At 43.0% G+C, this 19,502-nt stretch overlaps 1 protein-coding gene across 1 annotated transcript in view; it reads left to right on the top strand.

The window, feature by feature from the left end:
* Positions 1-18,893, top strand: part of CYRIA (CYFIP related Rac1 interactor A) — a 101,292-nt gene extending 82,399 nt beyond the window's left edge. Inside the window, exons 4-12 of the mRNA XM_065928605.1 lie at positions 1,937-2,058; positions 3,315-3,420; positions 5,618-5,754; positions 6,221-6,298; positions 6,474-6,590; positions 6,679-6,758; positions 8,158-8,284; positions 13,154-13,224; positions 15,639-18,893. Of these exons, the coding sequence (XP_065784677.1) occupies positions 1,937-2,058; positions 3,315-3,420; positions 5,618-5,754; positions 6,221-6,298; positions 6,474-6,590; positions 6,679-6,758; positions 8,158-8,284; positions 13,154-13,224; positions 15,639-15,702 (902 nt within the window). The 3' untranslated portion in view covers positions 15,703-18,893. The remainder of the gene's footprint in view (positions 1-1,936; positions 2,059-3,314; positions 3,421-5,617; positions 5,755-6,220; positions 6,299-6,473; positions 6,591-6,678; positions 6,759-8,157; positions 8,285-13,153; positions 13,225-15,638) is intronic.
* Positions 18,894-19,502: the final 609 nt, after the last annotated feature.

Genomic DNA, 19,502 nt, shown 5'->3' with positions numbered 1-19,502 from the left:
CTGCTTTATGGCCCAACTCTCACATCCGTACATGACTACTGGAAAAGCCATAGCTCTGACTCTGTTTCAATCATTCAGCCCATTTTTCTACTGCCTTTACTGGGTGCCAGGCACTGTGTTAGATCCTGGAGATACAGTGTCAAATGAGACAAATAAGGTCTGAGTCTTACAGTCTTGTGGATCAGATTCTCACTTGTTAGTCCTGTCTCTTCTTTTAGCTGGGGGATCAAAGTGGGGTGAATTATGAACTTAGGGATACGGGCCAAGACCACATGTCACTTAGGGTTACATGGTCTTTCTCTCATTTGAAAACTGAGACAGACAGATTAGGGCTTCTCCAGCTGGTACTTTCTGTCTCAGAAGTTTATGCCATTTGTGATTTGAGTCCTCTAGACTCTTGAAGCAACCTGGCCCAGAAGCCAGGGACTGTGCAGCCAACACCAAGGGCTTAATTAATAGCTGGAAGAAAAGGTGATTCAGTTCCCTGATAGAGAAAAGCGGAAAAGCCTAGGACTTGCAATAAACCTAACCAATTATGGAAGAAAATGAGCCTGTAATGCAGGAGATGCGAGTTTGAATCTTGCTTCAGAAGAGCCCCTGGAGGAGGGCATGGCAGCCCACTCCAGGATTAGGCTGGAGAGTACCATAGACAGAGGAGCCTGGCAGGCTACAGTCCATAGGGTTGCAAAGAGTGGGACACGACTGAAGTGACTGACGATGCATGCAGGTACCCTTTCATTAGTGAAGTCAGCTGGGAGAACTCAGTCCCTTAGGACTTGGATTTTTGAAAACAGATTTTAGGAGATGACATCTGTCCTCTTTCTGTATTAGCAATGCCCTTGTTTTAGATGGAGATTAATTTCCTAACTAGCCCAGGCAAAAAACCTATTTTATAGGCATTGTGAAATAAATAAAACCCTATCTTTAGCACTATTCAACTTCCACCCACCAGCCCTCACAAAATACTCCTGCAGGCAAGAACATTCATCGGCTCCTGGAATGTAAACAAGTCAGAATTAATTGAGGAACTAAGTGGATGTCTCTGTGACTGTTAGAATTTGTTCTTCAGTATTTAAGTTTAAATGCATTACTTATTTTTGTGGATAAGTTTCTTGGTTAAGACCAAAGATGAACAGTACAGGAGTCTTTAAAATGAACTCTCTGCACTTCTTGAGCTCATGTTCAAAAAGGAACTCCATTGCTTTCTACAGATCATTGTGTTCTGCAAAGATTATGCCATAGCTCTGAAGGATTAATTATGGAAAATGTTAAGTTTTTTTTAGTATGGAAATATAAGGGGGACTACTTTCCCATCTAGACTCAGATTCATAGATTTTCAGTCACAATAGCTTCTATTAAATATTAGAATTGGATCCCAAAAGGTAATGTTTATTCTTCCTATCACCCAGTGTACCACTTGGCATATAGTATATGTGCAAAAAAAAAAAAAAGTGATCTATACAAATAAAGGGGTACCTACAATGATTCCATGGGCTTCTTAGATGGCTCAGTGGTAAAGAATCCGCCTGCACTGCAGGAGACATGGGCTTGATCTCTGGGTCAGGAAGATCCCCTGGAGAAGGAAATGGCAAGCCATTCTAGTATGCTTGCCTGGGAAATCACATGGACAGAGGAGCCTAGTGGGTTACAGTCCATGAGGTCTCAAAGAATCAGATACAACCGAGTGACTGGGCACGCACAATGATTCCAACATGCTTTGTTAAATGTGAGTGAAATATTTGTAACTATTTTGAACTGAGTAATGGCCAGAAATTCTGTTAGTTTTCATTTCTTAGCACCTTATTATGTTAAAGAGGAAATACCATGCCTGCCAGAGTCACATAGGATTGTCTAGCGGGTAAAATTGAATGCCGAGCCTCTTCCCAGGCTGTTTATAAACACAAGCTCTGTGTCTCTTGGTTTCCTGTCTGCCTAGATGCCCAGCCCACAGAAGGAGAGAGGGAAATATGGAACCAGATCAGCGCTGTGCTCCAGGATTCCGAGAGCATCCTTGCAGACCTGCAGGCGTACAAGGGCGCGGGGCCAGAGATCCGAGATGTATGCCAACAATAACACTAAGCTGACAACGCCCTTGGTGGAGAAGGGAAACCCACACATGCACACACACACAGCAAGATTAAGTACTAGCCCTAGTTTTTCCTGGCGTACCAGGAAACAAGGAGGGTAATGTGTCCTTCAAAAATGTATGAATGGCCCCTTTTATTCGAATCCACTGATCTGAGCACATAGTGCTGTGGACCATGTAAAGGGCAAGCCATTCTCTCCTCTGACGTATGTTTGAAATTGCAGGACTCACATTTAAACAATAATTTGTCAATATGTTGCTTCGTATAAGAGAAACATACATATGAAATCTGTGAGGAGTAGTTGAAATATAAGTCATGAGGTCTGGGTATATGTGAACTTTCCAACATTTTGTAATGATTTTTGGCAGGTTTCATGACTATCACAAACAAGAGACATAAACAACCTCCCTTAAGGAGCCTGCTTGTCTGTCATCCTGAAATGACATGTAAGATCAAAATAATAAGTGTGGGAAAAAGAAAACAGTGACCAAAACAGAAAAAAATTGGCAGTGTGACTTTTGAGAGTTTGTCATGCCTTCAAGGCAAGAAACCTCACACTCCTTTTGTTTGAAATAATTAGTTTTGCGGAAGTATCAGCACTCACACACATTGCCATCACCATTTTCTGGAAAAAAAACACACACACACACACAAGACATAGCAACAACAATAAAATGCCGCTAGCATCATAATCCCCAAACTGCTGAAACCCAGGCAAAACAGCCTTTCACAGAAAGTAGCATCCTATTAAGAGGTTATTTTTCTACTTAAGGGTCACCATTTAATTTAGCTAATTTAAGTACTATCTCAGGCTGTCAGGAATGTAATACATACTATAGAGAAAGGAAAACATCTACAGAATCTGTACTTCATAATGAGCACTAGCTCTACTTTAGAAGAATCAAATGGTCATGGAGGAGATCTGAATTGCTTCCAATTAGACATGCATTTTTTTTTTTTTTTGCATTGACAATATGAGAAGCAAGTCAAATGACATGGTGTCTAATTGTTGAGCCATTTGCATTATATTCAAGTGCTAAAATCACCATCCTAATTGAGCATCTTGGACAACACTTCCATAATGAACTGATTGAGGCAGTACACATTAGCAAAGGACAGCAGGAATTTTTTTTTTTTTTTAACTCAAATTCTTTCTCAGTCTTAAGTCATTTTGACGTGGAGCCTACCGCTTCCTTTTAAGCAGATGATTCCATCATGTTTTGGCAGGCCATCCAAAATCCCAATGACATTCAGCTTCAGGAAAAAGCTTGGAATGCAGTGTGTCCTTTGGTTGTGAGACTGAAGAGATTTTATGAGTTTTCCATCAGGCTAGGTGAGTATGTATTTGTGCTTTTCATGTCCCTCTTGTAAAGTTCTGTGATGGTGTTTGAGAAAGTAATAGGAAAAGCTTGGGGGATTGGAAACTGCCCCACATCTACTGTTGTGCATCATCAGAGGCCACTCAGATACAAAAACAGTGGTCATGTCAATTTCTGACAGCATGCTTCAGAGTTTCTTCCCCTGCATTTATTGGCATGTTTCGAGTGTCTTTACTAGTGGGTCTCCCTTTGGTTTTGTTCTCAGCTAAGTCCTACTCTTAACAGTATTACCCTGTCTGATCACATTTCCAAAGGACGGAGAAGTTGGAAAACCCATGTTACCTGCTAACCCAAAAAGAAGTTGGTTGGCTGAAATCACGTGTTAAATTTATTTGGTTGGCCAAAAAAAGTTAATTTGGATTTTCCAGATGACAGCAGAGAAAAACCCAAACAAACTTTTTGGCCAACCCAATAATATAGCAAAATACAAGAAAGACAAATATAATGTTCTGTTCTTAAGCTTAAAAAAAAAAAAAGCAACTCTGTGCAGGTACAGGATGGCTTTGCAGAGGTCAGAGTAAAATCAAGTCTGGTTGACAGTAGGCTCCATGTGGCCACCGATATGATATAACCCTCCCCCAACAGTAAAGTTATCTGAGCTTTCACTGGTTAAAACGTATGATATGTCTAGAATGAGGAAGGGGGTCTCATTGTTGTTCTGTCGGTAGTCATGTCCGAGTCTCTGCCACCCCATGGACTGCAGCATACCAGGCTTCCCTGTCCTTCGCTGTCTCCTGCAGTTTGCTCAGACTCATGTCCATTGAGTTGGTGATGCCACTCACCTATTTCATCCTCTGTCATCCCCTTCTCCTGCCTTCAACCTTTCCCAGCATCAGGGTCTTTTCCAAGGAGTCGGCTCTTTGCATCAGATGACCAAAGTATTGGAGCTTCAGCTTCAGCATCAGTCCTTCCAATGAGTATTCAGGGTTGATTTCCTTTAGGAAGTGTGTGGTCATGTTTTATTCTACTTCTGCCCATAAGTGAGTACCACATTTTAAGAATTAAACAGAGAAATTGAAGTACCCTGGGGGAATAATAGCCATGATGTTGAGAGAACTTGAAACTGAGACTCCAAGGGAATAGTTCAATGAACTGAACCAGTTTTTCAAGAAGAGCTCCTGAAGACTCTCAGGTTGAAGAGGGATCGACTTCTTAGTTTCCTCAAAGTGTGTGTCTAGACCTCTTGAACTGAAATCATAAGGAGTCAAGTGTCAGCTCAGCAGACGGAAAAAGATCCACCAAGGTCAAGCGGGCTTCCTCAGAAGACAGTGTGTTTCTGTAGATAGAAAATGCTAGTGATGTCCTCAGAAAGAAGCTGTAAAAGGCCTCTAGGGATGATAAAGTCAGCACTAGCGAACCCTTCTATAAAGAGCCAGATAATAAATATTTTAGGCTTGTGGGCTATCCTATCGTTGTTACAGCCACTCAACCCTGCCTCTGTGGCACACAATGAAAATATTAATGAAGCATGGCTGTGTTTAATAAAACTTTATTTGCAAAAAAAGCGACTGTGGACCAGATTTAGCCTATGAGCCATAGTTTGCCTACCTCTTCTCTAGAGGATTGATAAAATGACTTGATGTCAAGAAAAATATATTGAAGAAAAAGCAGGAAGGAAGGTTTAGAAACAGACAGGTGAGAGTAATGAGACTGTTTTCAGGATAGTAATGGAGGTAGATATGGCAGCAGGTTTGTAGAAAAATATTCCTGGGATTTGCTAAGAGTGTCATTGCAGAGAAGGGCTGGTGTGGACTGCAAGTCTCTCCCTGCAAAGCAAGCAATTTAACCCATGCATTCAGGGCCACCTCATCTCATCCTAGGTCATAGATCGTTGTCTCATGCACATGATCCTATTTGTGGTTTTCTACAGTGTTAGGATTTGGGACAACAGAACATGGGAGGGTCCAGCTGAGCTTTGGGGCGACGGGTCAGTTCTGCAGTGGAGGCAGCCTTCTCAGGCATGGAGGGCCAGGGGGTTCCTTTTCCTCCTTATCCACACACATCACATTTCACACTGTTCTGGTGGGGGGAAAGGTGGAGAGGAAAGACTCACACAGGTTATCTCAGAATGTCAACTAGGGCTGCAAATTGGGTTTTTTGAAAAATCTCTGTGGTCCACCTCAGATATGTATGTATCCCTTTGACTTTTAGAAAAAGCTCTGCAGAGTTTATTGGAATCTCTGACCTGTCCACCCTACACACCAACCCAGCACCTGGAGCGGGAGCAGGCCCTGGCCAAGGAATTTGCGGAAATTCTGCATTTCACCCTTCGATTCGATGAGCTGAAGGTTAGGCCAAGTGTGCTTGGACAATTTAACAGATTCGTACTGAGCACCTGCATGTCCAGGTGCTTTGCAGGGCTGTGGGGTGGGGGAAAAAGACTAGGGAAGTAGCTCCTTTCCTCGAGAGACCTGTGATGTGGTGAGAATTCACACTCTTTGTGGTCAAAGTGATTTACAATGGTGGTTTGTACGTGGAAATTCAAAATCTGCCAAATGCAACCAGAGAAAACATCTCAAGTGTCTATTCCTCTTTGGAAGCAAGGGTGCTTCCCTAAAATCTAGCCTAGGGTAAAAATAGGACGTATTCTTAAATAATGAAGCTCTGAGTCTATTTTTAACCCAAAGTTATTTTGACTCTTGGGTAACAAAGAGAAGTCCTGGTATCTGTGCAAAATATAGGACCTGGACTTCAGGTGCATAACCCTCCTCTGATGCTGAGAAATGACCTTCTTTCCTCTTTTCTGAACTTCAGATGAGGAACCCAGCTATTCAGAATGACTTCAGCTACTACAGAAGGACCATCAGTCGAAATCGCATCAACAACATGCATGTGAGTCCCTGGACCTCCTGGGTCGACAGCCCCAGGTTCCAAATCTCTTTTAATTTCTGCATCAGGAAGGGCACAGGGAGAAGACAGAGCCTTTGTGATTCGTTTTCCGGAGGACACCATTTGAGATGTTGACCATCTCTTTATCACTTGCATCTTCTCATCTTCTTTTCATCAGCTAGACATTGAGAACGAAGTCAACAATGAGATGGCAAATCGAATGTCCCTGTTCTATGCAGAAGCCACACCGATGCTGAAAACCCTCAGCAACGCCACCATGCACTTTGTCTCCGAAGTAAGTGATGTTGACCAACAGAGTGCCTTCTGCCTGGTTGTGCATAAAAGCTGCTAATAGGCTAACACCCTTTGTGTCTCCCGTTTAGAACAAAACCCTGCCAATAGAGAACACCACAGACTGCCTCAGTACGATGACAAGTGTTTGTAAAGTCATGCTGGAAACTCCGTAAGTTAAATCAGAGGTGTAGCCATGTCAAAAATTCACGTATCTCTGTAACAATGATGATGGTGGTGATGACAACTTCTAACGTGTGGGTCAGCACGTCAACATTTCCTTATATATTGATTGAATTAATTTCATAAAGAACTCTGGCTCTAGGTGTAGTTATCCCCATCTTAAAGCTGAAGAAGACGAGGCAGAAATTGGTTAACTGACCTCTTCCCAAAGATCACATGGCTTGTTAGATGGCAGAATCAAAACTCGAATCAAAGATGCAGGAGAAGTTGTATGCAGATAAAATGGTGGATTAAGTTAAATGACTGGGTATTGTTATAAGTATGTTGGAGAAAAGATTTGAGAGAATATTTAAAACCAAGAGTAGAAGAGGTAAGACTATTGTAAAAATGATAATGAAAATCTCTCTTTCATGCATGTGGCAATTTCTTTGTACTTAAGTTAGTTGCTAGATTTAAAAAATGGTTGAGTTGTTGAGGTGAGGCAGTATGGTAATGAGGAAATCTTTACTCCAGTGTCAGGATTCCCCATATTCTATTTATTTTGTAGCCCCTTCTGTGCCCATTGACAAGTGGTCTGACCTGTCTGGACCTTGGTTTCCTTACCTGATGAGATCATCATAATGCCATCTACAAGGCAGAAAGTTTGGGAGTGCCAAAGGCATCAAGAATGCCTTCTAAAATTTGCTGTTCTGTTCAAATGTAAGATGGCATTCCTTTCAGATATTTCATTTATATTTAAGTTAATATTTATTCCAAGATGGAAATAGTAATCATCATCATTGTGGGGCCAAGTCAGAATGAAGTTGATGTTAAGAAAGCCTCTAGAATTGGCCTGAATTATCTGAATCATCAATGACCCTGTCAAGGTAAGTGAGCAGAATTCAAGCTCCACAAATACTCTCAACCCAATCAGTGGTGTGCAATCTCTTTTAGGTATCTTTGCCAATCTAATTCAATCTGCAGCCTGTATCTTAACAAAGGAAGTTACCCTGACCGGCGACGCAGTAGCTGCTCTATAGAAATGAGCTTGATTCGTTTTCTCCATAATAAAGCCATTATTCTCTATAATCTAGGACAGCCAGAGAGACCTGCTATAAAATATTCATGATTGATGGGCGGGGGAGTTATGTACGTGATGAGCTGGCTTGCTGAGGGCAGAAGAGAAAAGAATTTACTGCCCTCCAATTTACCTTGTTTTCACACTGGTTGGGTAGATTCAAGGAGAATTATCATCGCCAGTTTCTTTAAGAGCTTATTAACCTGGTTCTTGCAGGTCTAGGATTGTTCTCAAGAGAGGATTGCAGGAGGCTAAACTAGCCAGTTGTGGGGCCAAAAACAAACACACTCGTCATGGAAGTAACACCTCTGCCATTTCTCATCTCTTCCAGGGAATATAGGAGTAGGTTTACCAGTGAAGAAACGCTGATGTTCTGCATGAGGGTCATGGTGGGGGTCATCATCCTCTACGACCACGTGCACCCCGTGGGAGCTTTCTGCAAGACATCCAAGATCGATGTAAGAACAGTTATGATAGGTGACTTCCCAATAGGGTCTCGTGAATGTCACCAAACAGACCTTGCTTCTCTCTCTCCCTCCCTTCCATCCACCCCCCACCAACTGCCCAGGAGTGAGTTCTCCCGGTTGCAAATCCATCAAGGCAGCTCTCCTTTTAGCAAGAAGTCCAGTCCTGTTCACGGGCTTAGCAAATGCATCCAACCTCAAAGGCACAGAAGAAGAGTGGAGATGCTGATTCCCTCAGCCTGTAGAGGGGCTGAGGGGTGAACAGTCACTTAGCTGCTAGCTGCCCCTTCAGCTTACCCATGTGCCATGTACATGTTTATTTGTATATATGTGTCTCAATGTCAAAAGCATCAGGAGATAACTGGATTACAAAACACCATGGTCAAATCCCAAACAACATTCCGACTTCCTGTCCCATAGCCCGGCAGATGGTACTACCTGATTCTCATGCTTTTTCTTGTCCTTGGACTACGCCTGAGCCCTACCCAGAGTGCCCGCCCTCTTCTCCACTGGGGGAGGGTTCCTTTAAGACACTCCTCACATGTCCCCTCATGTGGAGCATGTCTCCCGCTCCCTGCGTGGAGCAGAGCCTTGCTTCTCTTCTGGCCCCAAAGTTCCCACCATTTTGGATTTTCTGACAGACTCTGGGGCTTCCCTGGTGGCTCAGCAATAAAGCATCTGCCTGCAGTGCAGGAGACACAGGTTCAGTCCCTGGGTAGGGAAGGTCCCCTGGAGAAGGAAATGGCAACCCACTCCAGTATTCTTGCCTGGGAAATCCCATGGACAGGGAGCCTGGTGGGCTGTAGTCCAGAGGGTCACAAACAGTTGGACACGACTTGGCGACTAAACAACAAACACAGATTCTGAGTTTATTGGCAAGAGCAGGGACCAGGATCTATACACCTGATGCCCACTCCATTGCCTGACAGTGTCCTTGGTCCATAGAGCATGGTGCTCAGTAGACGCTCCATAAAATTTTTGCTGAGTGAATGAATAGTATTGGAAAACAAATGATAGTGGTGTGCAAGTGATTTCCTGTTGATTGTGGGATAAAGACACTCCTCTCAGCCCTGTGTTTGCCTGGAGCAGAACCAGTAGTGTATCCCTGTATTAATTTAAAGCCTTCTAAGCACACAATAGGACCTTTGGTACTAACTTATTCTGACACGGCTAAGTAGGGGCATGCACACTCTAGACTCATTCATGCATACACAAGAGCATCTCTGATGCTTTAGTTCTGTGCAGACAGAAGGTCCAGACGCCCAGAGGGGCTGTGAGTCTGAAGAGTATAAGAAAATATATCAATTCATAATGCAACTCGGTTTACTCATTTTGAGGTTCCTAGCATAGCTAGCCATGGTTCTCCATAGAGTCTTTCTTATTTTTAAAATAATTGTTTTTATTTCTCAAGAAAATAAATATTTATATAAAAATTTGGGGAAAATAAAGGAAATCAATATACAGAAAATTAAACATATCTGAGTAACCTCGCCATGGACAGGTGACCACCATCAATAAGTCACATGTGTTTGTCCCTTCATTTTATATAGATGTTTGGGTGTCTGTGTGTATGTAGTAATACTTAACAGATTAGCACCCTGCTATAATTGCTATTTAAAAACGTTTTTAATTTGCATAACAGTATATTACTGAGTTTTTTCCATACCAATAAATATTTTATTGTATTCTTCGTGAGGCTTTAACATTTTCATGCTATAGATTGAGCATAAATAGCTCTATTAATAACCCATGAATATCATTTGAATATGGATTGAATTTATTACCCAGTACTCATAGGACATTCTCATTTACCACAGCCATTTGTTAACTTGTCAGAGAGTCAATAATTAAAAATACACTGAGTACCATTATGTCTTGTAGCCTTAACCTTTAAAAAAAGCTCGTTCTTGCTTGTCACCCACTGACTCTTTCTGCGGAGGCTGTAAACATTATACGATGTTCGTTCTAACCCTCCCCAGGCCTGATGAAGTCTGTTTGCTCATGTCGGTCTCACTGAGAATGGCTTGCTTGTATTGAAGCTCACCCATGTCTCTAAGAAAGTTTCAGATTTACAGAGCACAGTATGTATACTATATAAGGGGCCGTTTTTCTCTGATGACGTAAAGGCTCTCCTTCCAGATATCAGTCTGCTTCGAAGTCAGCATTTACAGGCACGGGGTTTATAAACCCTCAGGGTATCAGCATCAACCATGAAGAAGCAGATAATGAACTAGATCCTGCCCCTTGCCCTTACAGAGAACGTGTTCTGGAGCCCAAAATGGAAGTGTTGAGCTCTAGACACCCAGATGAGGGAGAAATTCCTTCTGTAGAGAGGCAGAGAAAGAGGGCGATGTTTCAGGTGGATCTGGGGAATTTTACCAAGTGGATGGAGGGAAGGAAGAGCACTCCAGGCAGAGGATTCATCCCAGCAGAGTCTTCGCGGCCCAGAGGGATGTTCGTCGTTTAGAGAACAGATGCTATAAATGGGTGTCAGGGATGCAGGCTGGAGTGAGGTGGCGTTTTCGACTGATTTCCTTATAACTACATGGAGCGATCCAATACAGTCACTCTTTGAGCCCAGTCCCGAGCCCACACCTCACCCAGAATCCCAGACCCCCACCTCCTCTGGACATCTGAGGTAGGGCCGGCCTCAAATCAAAGGTTCTCACTTTCACACAGACCTGCTCCTCCTCTTGGGCTCCTGTCTCAGGTATTTCACCTCCTTTCAACTTGGGGTCAAAGCCAAACCTGGGGTTTTTCCACAGAACCTAGGAACAATCTTGTTCGCGCTTCACCGTCACACCTCCTCAGACACCGAGTCCTGTGGCCTGGACCTCAGCGCGTCCTCTCATCTCGCCCTGACCCTCTGTGTCTACTGCTGCTCTCACACGCTCACTCACACGCTCACTCACACTGTCACTCACACCTTCCCTCACACGCTCACTCACACTGTCACTCACACCCTCCTTCACACCGTCAGTCGCACGCTAACTCACACTGTCACTCGCATGCTAACTCACACCGTCACTCACATGCTCACTCACACCCTCCCTCACACGCTCACTCACACGCTCACTCACACCCTCCCTCACACCCTCCTTCACACCCTCCCTCACACCGTCACTCACATGCTAACTCACACGCTCACTCACACTGTCACTCACATGCTCACTCACACCTTCCCTCACACGCTCACTCACACGCTCACTCACACCCTCCCTCACACCCTCCCTCACACCGTCACTCACACGCTCCCTCACACCCTCCCTCACATGCTCACTCACACCCTCCCTCACACCGTCACTCACACGCTCCCTCTCACCCTCCCTCACACACTCACTCACATGCTCACTCACACCCTCCCTCTCAGGGGCTCCCACTGGCCCTCCCATCTCCAGCTCTGCCTCCTCAGATCCCTTTCAGTTTTAATCACATTATTAGATTGTTGAAGACCTATCAAGAATATTTTCCACAGGTCAAGGCCTCGAGTCCTGAATATGTTGTTAAACGCACATTGAATCTGGTCCCGACTGCATCTCTGACTGTGTCTTGTAATTCACGCCCCAGGCTTTCATCAGCCTGAGATCGAACTAGAAATTCCCATAGAGTGTCCACCACACTCCTGCCTCTTTTCTAATCTGCGTCCCCATTTCTCCCCGGGCACTTTTTACAAGAACACATATCAGAGGATGATAAGGAGCTGTTTGTCTCTCTTCTCCCACTGGACTCTGAGCTCTTGGGAGAGGGACTGAATCTCTTCATCCTGTGCTTGTCCTCGTCCTGCACCTGTGACAGGCGTCTCTGATTTACCACAACATTCTTTTTGTTGAGTCTAAACATATCCCCAAATGATTCTCAGCCCTGTGCTTCTGGCTGCCCCCATCAATCCAACAAGCTTTATCAGGTTTTTAGGAAAAAACTTTCAGCCTACAAGAACATTTTCTAAGTTACCATTGTAAGAGAGGTCCTTAGTACTGTATACTCTCAGTGCATGAATATCTGTGAGTTTAAAATGACTGACTATATTCTTTCCAGAGGATTCTTCCTTTGCGAAAAAAATTCCCATATATGAATAACATAATGTGATCTATTAAGATGCAGATTTAGCTTTCATGTATTTCCCAAATGATGAATAAATTATATTGCAAGTACACAAAAAGCTAAGAAACTTGCCCAAGTTTATGAAGATGCTAAACAAAGAAGGATGGATGAAACCCAGGCATTCTGCCTCCATGTGCTTCATATTCCTAACTATTGTCCTTTATTGGCCCTCTCTTGGCCTAGGGAGGGAGACAAATTAATCTGAGCACTAAAATCTCTAAGGTTCTCTGAGAAATGTCAGTGTACTATCAGGGATACAAATACTTCTACCTGGTGAAGGTAATGAGATCAGAAGAAGTTTCCTGGTGTTGGTGAGCTCTAGCTGAGTCCTAAAAAAATTTTTAAAGAGATTACCAGTCAAACAACTAAAGGAGGAAATGCATTCTGGGCAGAAGGGTGGTATAAAATGATCACATTTGCAGTTCATTTGGTCATCCTCCCCTGAGCACAGATTGGAGAAGCTCTGCTCTTGGCTCTGGTGTCCAAGACAAGAAAATCAGTCTCAAGTCTTTGTCCCCAAAGGCCAGACACAGAAGACATTCAATTGTGGTATAATATGAAAACTGACATAGACACTTCTAGAAACCCACAGAAGCAACTCCCTGGCCTGACGGAGGAGGAAGGTTTGTTGGTCATTTCAATGTTTGGTTTCTATGAGCACAAACAATGTGGTATTATTACAGGTAGATGTTGTTATGGACAGATACTATGATGGGCAGAATTGCTAAGATATTGACCAAATCTTGTTCTTTCTCTTCCTAGATGAAAGGCTGCATAAAGGTTTTGAAGGAACAGGCCCCAGACAGTGTGGAGGGGCTGCTGAATGCCCTCAGGTGAGCCTCAGCCCTGTGGCGCAGCAATTCTTCAGATCCACTGCTGATTTAGATGCTGCCAGGGTCCGAGGGATAAAAACAGCAAGCTTAACCTCTTACGTCTGTTAACACATGTTGAGGTCAGCCCCATTTTTATCATCCCCTTTTCACAGATGGAAGAAGCTGAAATTTAGAGAAGTCAACTCACTTGGCGAAAGTTTTCATGACAGATGGCTGAGCCGAGATTAAACCCAGGTCTGGGTGACCCTGTAGGTCAAAGACCAGATCCTGGCCACGCTGCTTTGTGGTTGGTGGGGACTTGTCAGGAGAAGAAACCTCCCAGGTCTCACTTCCCCCTCCACCCCTGCTCCCTAGACCTGGCTGCACATGAGAATTATGTGCATAGCTTTTGCCAGCACAGGTGCTTGGGTCCAACCCAGGCCAGATGAATTTTAATCTCTGGGGTAGGGGCTCAGGAATCCATTTTGGGTTTGTGGGTTTGTTCTGAAGGTCCCTGCATGAAGCATCTGTGCAGTTGCCAATACTGAGAACCCTACTCCCCTGTCTAGATGCCCTTGTTTCTGGCCAATGCTCCTGACAGCTCCTCTCTGCTCCCGAGCCATGCTAAAGCATGCTCTTCCCAAGGACACATGCACTGAATCCGCTGCAGGCGCAGGCCTCTTATTTGTTTAGCTGTGACACATCTATATAGTTCGTTGAATCATGCCAATCGGATTGCCATCTGGAAAAGTTTATGGTCCCTGCTGCCTTACTCGCTGTTGATTTCCCTCTGTTCCTCTCAATACCATTCATGTAGTGAATGTTCAATAAGTGGGATGGAGCAATGAGCCTCTCTGATGTACAACATGTATGTTTCATGCTCTCATTTAATCATCACAAGTCAGAGTGGTAAGATCTATTATCCCCATCTAATAAAGGAAGAAACTCAGATGCACATGACACGAATAAATTATACACTGAGGCTGATCCTTTTTGCTGCAGCTGCTAAGTCACCATGCTTCGGAACAGATGTGGCATTAACCTAAGAGTCTTTCAAATCCTGTGGGTAAACCAAGGTTTTTCTCCGTTGGTGCTCATTTCATAGAAGGCAGACTTTCCGCACTCACTAAGAAACCTTTTGGCTTCTGATTTTTCTTTTAAGATTTTTTTTGATGCAGACCATGTTAAGTCTTTGTTAAATTCATGACAATATTGCTTCTGTTTTATGTTTTTGGTTTTTTGGCCACGAGGTGTGTGGGAATCTTGACTACCCGACCAGGGATTGAACCCACGCCCCTTGCATTGAAAGGCTGACCACTGGACCATCAGGGAAGTCCAGTGTCATTCAGTTAAGCAAGGCTTGGAGACCAGGGCGCTGTGGTAGACTGCGAGTTCCATTGGGTTCTTGGCATTTTGTGTTTCCTCTAGGCACTGTGATGAAGTCAGAGGATACAGACTTTTGAGGCAGCCAGACCTGGATCCACATCAGAAGCCACAAATTGTTCATAAATCATGCATTGTTATATTTGTCATCTGGAATGGGTCATTTAACTTCTCTAAATCTCAGTTTGCTCATCTGTAAAATGGAAGTAATAACCTGTCCTGCAAAGAGTTAGTGTGAGTGTGAGTGAAATAAAAACTTCCACAGAGTGCCTAGAACATGGTCAAGATTTTATTACACATTCATTCTCCTTCCCTTCCTTTTCATGACCTATTTCTACACCAGTTAATGTGAGGATACACATTACACCACTTTTGTTTCCTATATGGATCTGCCTTAGTGCCCCCTTGTGGTGGTAATGAGGATAAGCACTCTCACAAAAGGAGAAAACAGTAACCAGAGAGTTGGATAATGTTGTTACGGTGACTCAGTGGTAAAGAATCCTTCTGCCAGTGCAGGAGATGTGGGTTCGATCCCTGGTGGAGGAAATGGCAGCCCATTCCAGTATCCTTGCCTGGGGAATCCCATGGACAGAGGAGCCTATGAACTATAGTCCATAGGGTGCCAAAAGAGTCACACACAATTTAGCAACTAAACAACAACAACAGTGTTGTTATAGGCAAACCGACCTTTTAATATCTGTGACTCAGGAGCTGTGCCCTAGATGGCCAACAGCCTGCACTCAAGCACGTGCAATCTGTCTCCCTGGAAAACGAGATTGCTTGTATCTCTTTCATGTAATTATTTGATTAGGTAGAAGATCTATTTGTTTAATAACCAAAATATAAACTTCTTTAGAAGGAAGGATTGAATATTAAACCTGAGAGTAAGCTGGGCACTGAAGTGTGACTCTTTGTGTAAAGAACGGATGCCAAGTTTGATTTCTAAATATCAGCTGTGCCTCCCAAGCTAAAGATGAGCTGACAACTCTGATGGAAGCTGTCTCAGAGCTCACTGTTTGCACACTGACTGTTGTCATTTTCTCTCCACCCAGGTTCACTACAAAGCACTTGAATGATGAATCGACTTCCAAACAGATTCGAGCGATGCTTCAGTAAAGCCTTGCTCAGTGAAGAGGATCTTTGAACTGACCTCAGAAGATGTATATGTTTACATAATTTAATACAGATTGATGTTAATACTTGTGTATTTACATAACCGTTCCCTTCTTGTCACTGAAATATATGGACCTTAATTTGTATCCTGACTGACTCAACCCAGAGATCATAAATTGACTGGAGAGCCTTACCTTCGATGTCTAAAACAAAAACCCCTTCTCCAAAAGGCAGAATTTGGAGACGTTGATCTTTGCTACTGGAGTTCCTTACGCCTGTAACAATCAGAACTTCCCAACAGCTTGTGGTCATGTTTTAATTCTAGATGTGTGATCTCTCTGGGAAGTATAGTTAGAGAAACATGAAGAGTTTGATTTCCTGGGTCAGCCCAGCTACAAGAAACACAACTGTTATCCTGACAGAGAGAGCGGGGGAATCCCAGAAAAGAAAAAGGCACGTGGAGATAGAAACCCCAGTGTCTGGAATTCAGCACACCCCCTCTCTTTCCTCAGATGGCACAGCACCCTTGCAACTTTTCTGTTTGCACCTATTTTATTTATCAGCAATTTTCTCTTCCTGTTTTGATTTATACCCTGTAACGTTCCCTTTCCATTTTTCAAGAGGAAAAAATCAGCGTGTTTGCATCAGTATGTGGAGGAGAAGGGAGAATAGAGAGATGTGCTCTTGTGGCTGGGCTGGTGACTCTCGTGGAAGTGGGGACAGGTGGGGAAGAAGGGCATCCAAGCAACAATGACAGTCATCTCTCTGTTTCAACCCTCTGTCTCCAGGATCAGGGAAGTGGAGCTCTGGCTAAAATTGTGGGTGAGGTTGCTAATATTCCAGTTGTCTGTGGAGCGTTAGGCACACAACTCCTCCTAATAGGAGCCATGGCCTCTGGGGACCATTCATGTGGCAGCAGAGATCTAGCTAGACCTTAACTAGTTATCGGAAAGCTTGGGGAATTTAGAGGGGAGATTTTTTTTTTCTAGTTATCTGATATTTAAAAGACAGCTCCTCCAGGACCTAACTACCAGCTTGTTACAATGTATAAACTCGGGCCTGAGTACTGAGATTAAATCCTAGACTTGTTGATTCAGAGTGAACTTGGCAAATTCACTTAAATTCTATGTGTCTCACTGTCCTCATCTATAAAATGGGCAAATAAAATAGATAACCTCAAATACTCCTATAAGACCATGAGCCAATAAGAAGACTGACTCTCACATCCTTCGTTTGTAAATAGAATCCGGTAAGCATCACCCCACCTTGCCTTGATGATTAGCGATATGACAAGGGTTATTCTGTCTGCAGATCAGAGTTTAGAGTGGAATCTTGGAAATCTTCTATTCTGGTCTCCAGTGAGGATGAAGTCAAACAGCATCACCCATCTGTAGGACTAGAACCCAGGATGCCTCATTCCTGATTCCATGTCCTTTTCTTTTCACCACGTGGCCTATGCATACATACTATAGGGTGATATTGGACACTTTAAATAAACCTTCAACCTGGTTTGTATAATTGCTTGCCTATTTCTGATGGAAGCAGAGAGTTTCCCAGGGAATGATAATTCCAGAAGTTGGGTTTGAGTATATCAGAGTTTGATGTCATTGTCCCAAGGAATGAGCTGTCACACCATTACTTTCTGGATTTTGGTGGCCAGGTGGTAGTCCCTTGAGTCCTCTTAAGAATAGGAGAGACATACTTAGGTTTTGTTTATTTTTAATAAATCCATTCAGTGGCAGAATGGATTCCCTGGTCTATATCTAAATGTCAGTCAGTCAATAAAGAGAGGAAAAGCCCTTTTCCTTAGAGCTTTTCAAGCTGAACAAGTACAGATGGTTGGATGAGGGTTCTGTCATCTTAACAGAAACGCACTAAATGGGTTTCAAAGACCTTTCCAAACCTAGGGATTCTTAAACCCTAGAGGAATCCAGAAGTTGGGATAACACTGGGTGAACAAATTCATTAGATACTCAGCTTCTTTTACTTGGAAGCCACATGTTGTCTTTGGGCAACAACTTTCAAGACTAGAAATGTAAAAGTACTCAATATTTATTGTAATGGGGCCTATTTTCCTCCCATATCAGAGAAAGGACTTGCAGAGTAAATGGTTGAGCACATTTATAATTTTTAATTCGACTTTCTCTCAAGTGGGACCAAACATATGGGGGGAGAGCTGCTGGCCTGCCCCAATTTAGCCAGGCCACCTTGTTTCAAAGCCAAGATTCACCAGTACATGGATTCTCAAAAGCCCAGGACCTGAACTATTGCTTCTGGTTAGCAGCAGGACAGGTTAACTGAATGTCTGTGATCACTAACAGGTGATGGGCCTTGGGTCCACTCCAGAGCTATAGTGGGAGACAAATTCTTTTAACAGACTGTCCTTCAGGTGTCCTTGAACAATCACATTTTTGTGTGCTGCATGCACGTGTGTCCAGGACCCATGAGCTGGGCAGGGGAAAGTGCTAGCCACGGTATCCATGTCAATGTTAGCTGTATTTCATATTTGCAGTCTCATAGTTTTCAAATAAAAGTGTACTCCATTACTCAGATATTTATTTTTGGGCAAGTGACAAGGTGAAAATTACATTTCTTAGATGCACTGCTACTTTGGCATTATAATTTTGTTCTCAGAAACCTTATATGTGCCACTAGGCATTAGTTATAAAAAGAAAGTGACAATGTTTTGAATTGTGGTGACCCATTGGGGCTGGAGTTTTAATTAAGAACCAGAAAGAAACTCCTGGATACTATCTTTTAACTATTAGTTAATATCATGCTTCATCGGTCTTTGCTCCTAGTCATCACCATTGTATCAAGATATTAATGGTAAACTGAGGTTTTTAATACATTATCACATTTAAGTAACAATAATTTCATGCTTCCTCAAAAGAAAAATGAAGCTTACTCAGTCTTGGGATCTAACTGTGCAGTAGACATCAGAGACTTCTCATTCAATCTTGTATCCCAGACAGCTACAAATTTTTGTAGATGTTAACAATAAACATTGGAATTTTGTCTTAAAGAAACAAAAGCTTTGGAACCCAATGTTCCCACTACATCTATAAAGGCTGTTGCATACACAAAGCTGTTTAAAAAGTGTCATATGTTGTTTGCTGAAGTCATTGTAATTTTTTTGCCTGCTCTGCCTCTTTTTGTACAGAAGTTTTGAGTGTGAAATGAAAATTAAAGTTTGGTACATATATTTAAAAATATACTTCTTTTATATGATGTTCAAGGTTGAGTGGGTAATAATCACACAGTCATAAATACTTGCTGTGCTAAGTGTTAGTCACTCAGTTGTGTCTGACTCTTTGCAACCCATGGACTGTAGCCCACCAGGCTCCTCTGTCCATGCAATTCTCCAGGCAAGAATACTGGAGTGGGTAGCATTCCCTTCTCCAGGGGATCTTCCCAACCCAGGGATCAAACCCAGGTCTCCCTCATTGCCAGTAGATTCTTTACCGTCTGAGACACCAGGGAAGCTCTAGATGCTTGCTGCACATGAATATATGCTAAATGTCTGCTCTGCGGATCAGGAAATCACACCAATTGCCTTCACCTCTCTAAGCCTCCATTTCTTCATATATCCAAAATCTGAAACATTCAAAATGAACTCCTCTTGGTACCAGCTGTATTTATGCACTTCAGCAAAGACCCCCATTATTTAAAAAGACATAAACTACAGAGATGCATGACATATCTAGAGATGCATGAGACCTACTTATTCAAGGATGTTAAGAAGTAAAAGAGCATTTATTTGCTCTTTTTTTTCTCTTGAGTGTAGTGGCACTTTCTGGGTT

This window comes from Muntiacus reevesi, chromosome 3 (genome assembly GCF_963930625.1).
Source record: "Muntiacus reevesi chromosome 3, mMunRee1.1, whole genome shotgun sequence".
Taxonomy (NCBI): Eukaryota; Metazoa; Chordata; class Mammalia; order Artiodactyla; family Cervidae; genus Muntiacus; species Muntiacus reevesi.
The sequence above is the reverse complement of the archived record's forward strand: the minus strand, read 5'-3'. Positions and strand labels throughout refer to the sequence as shown.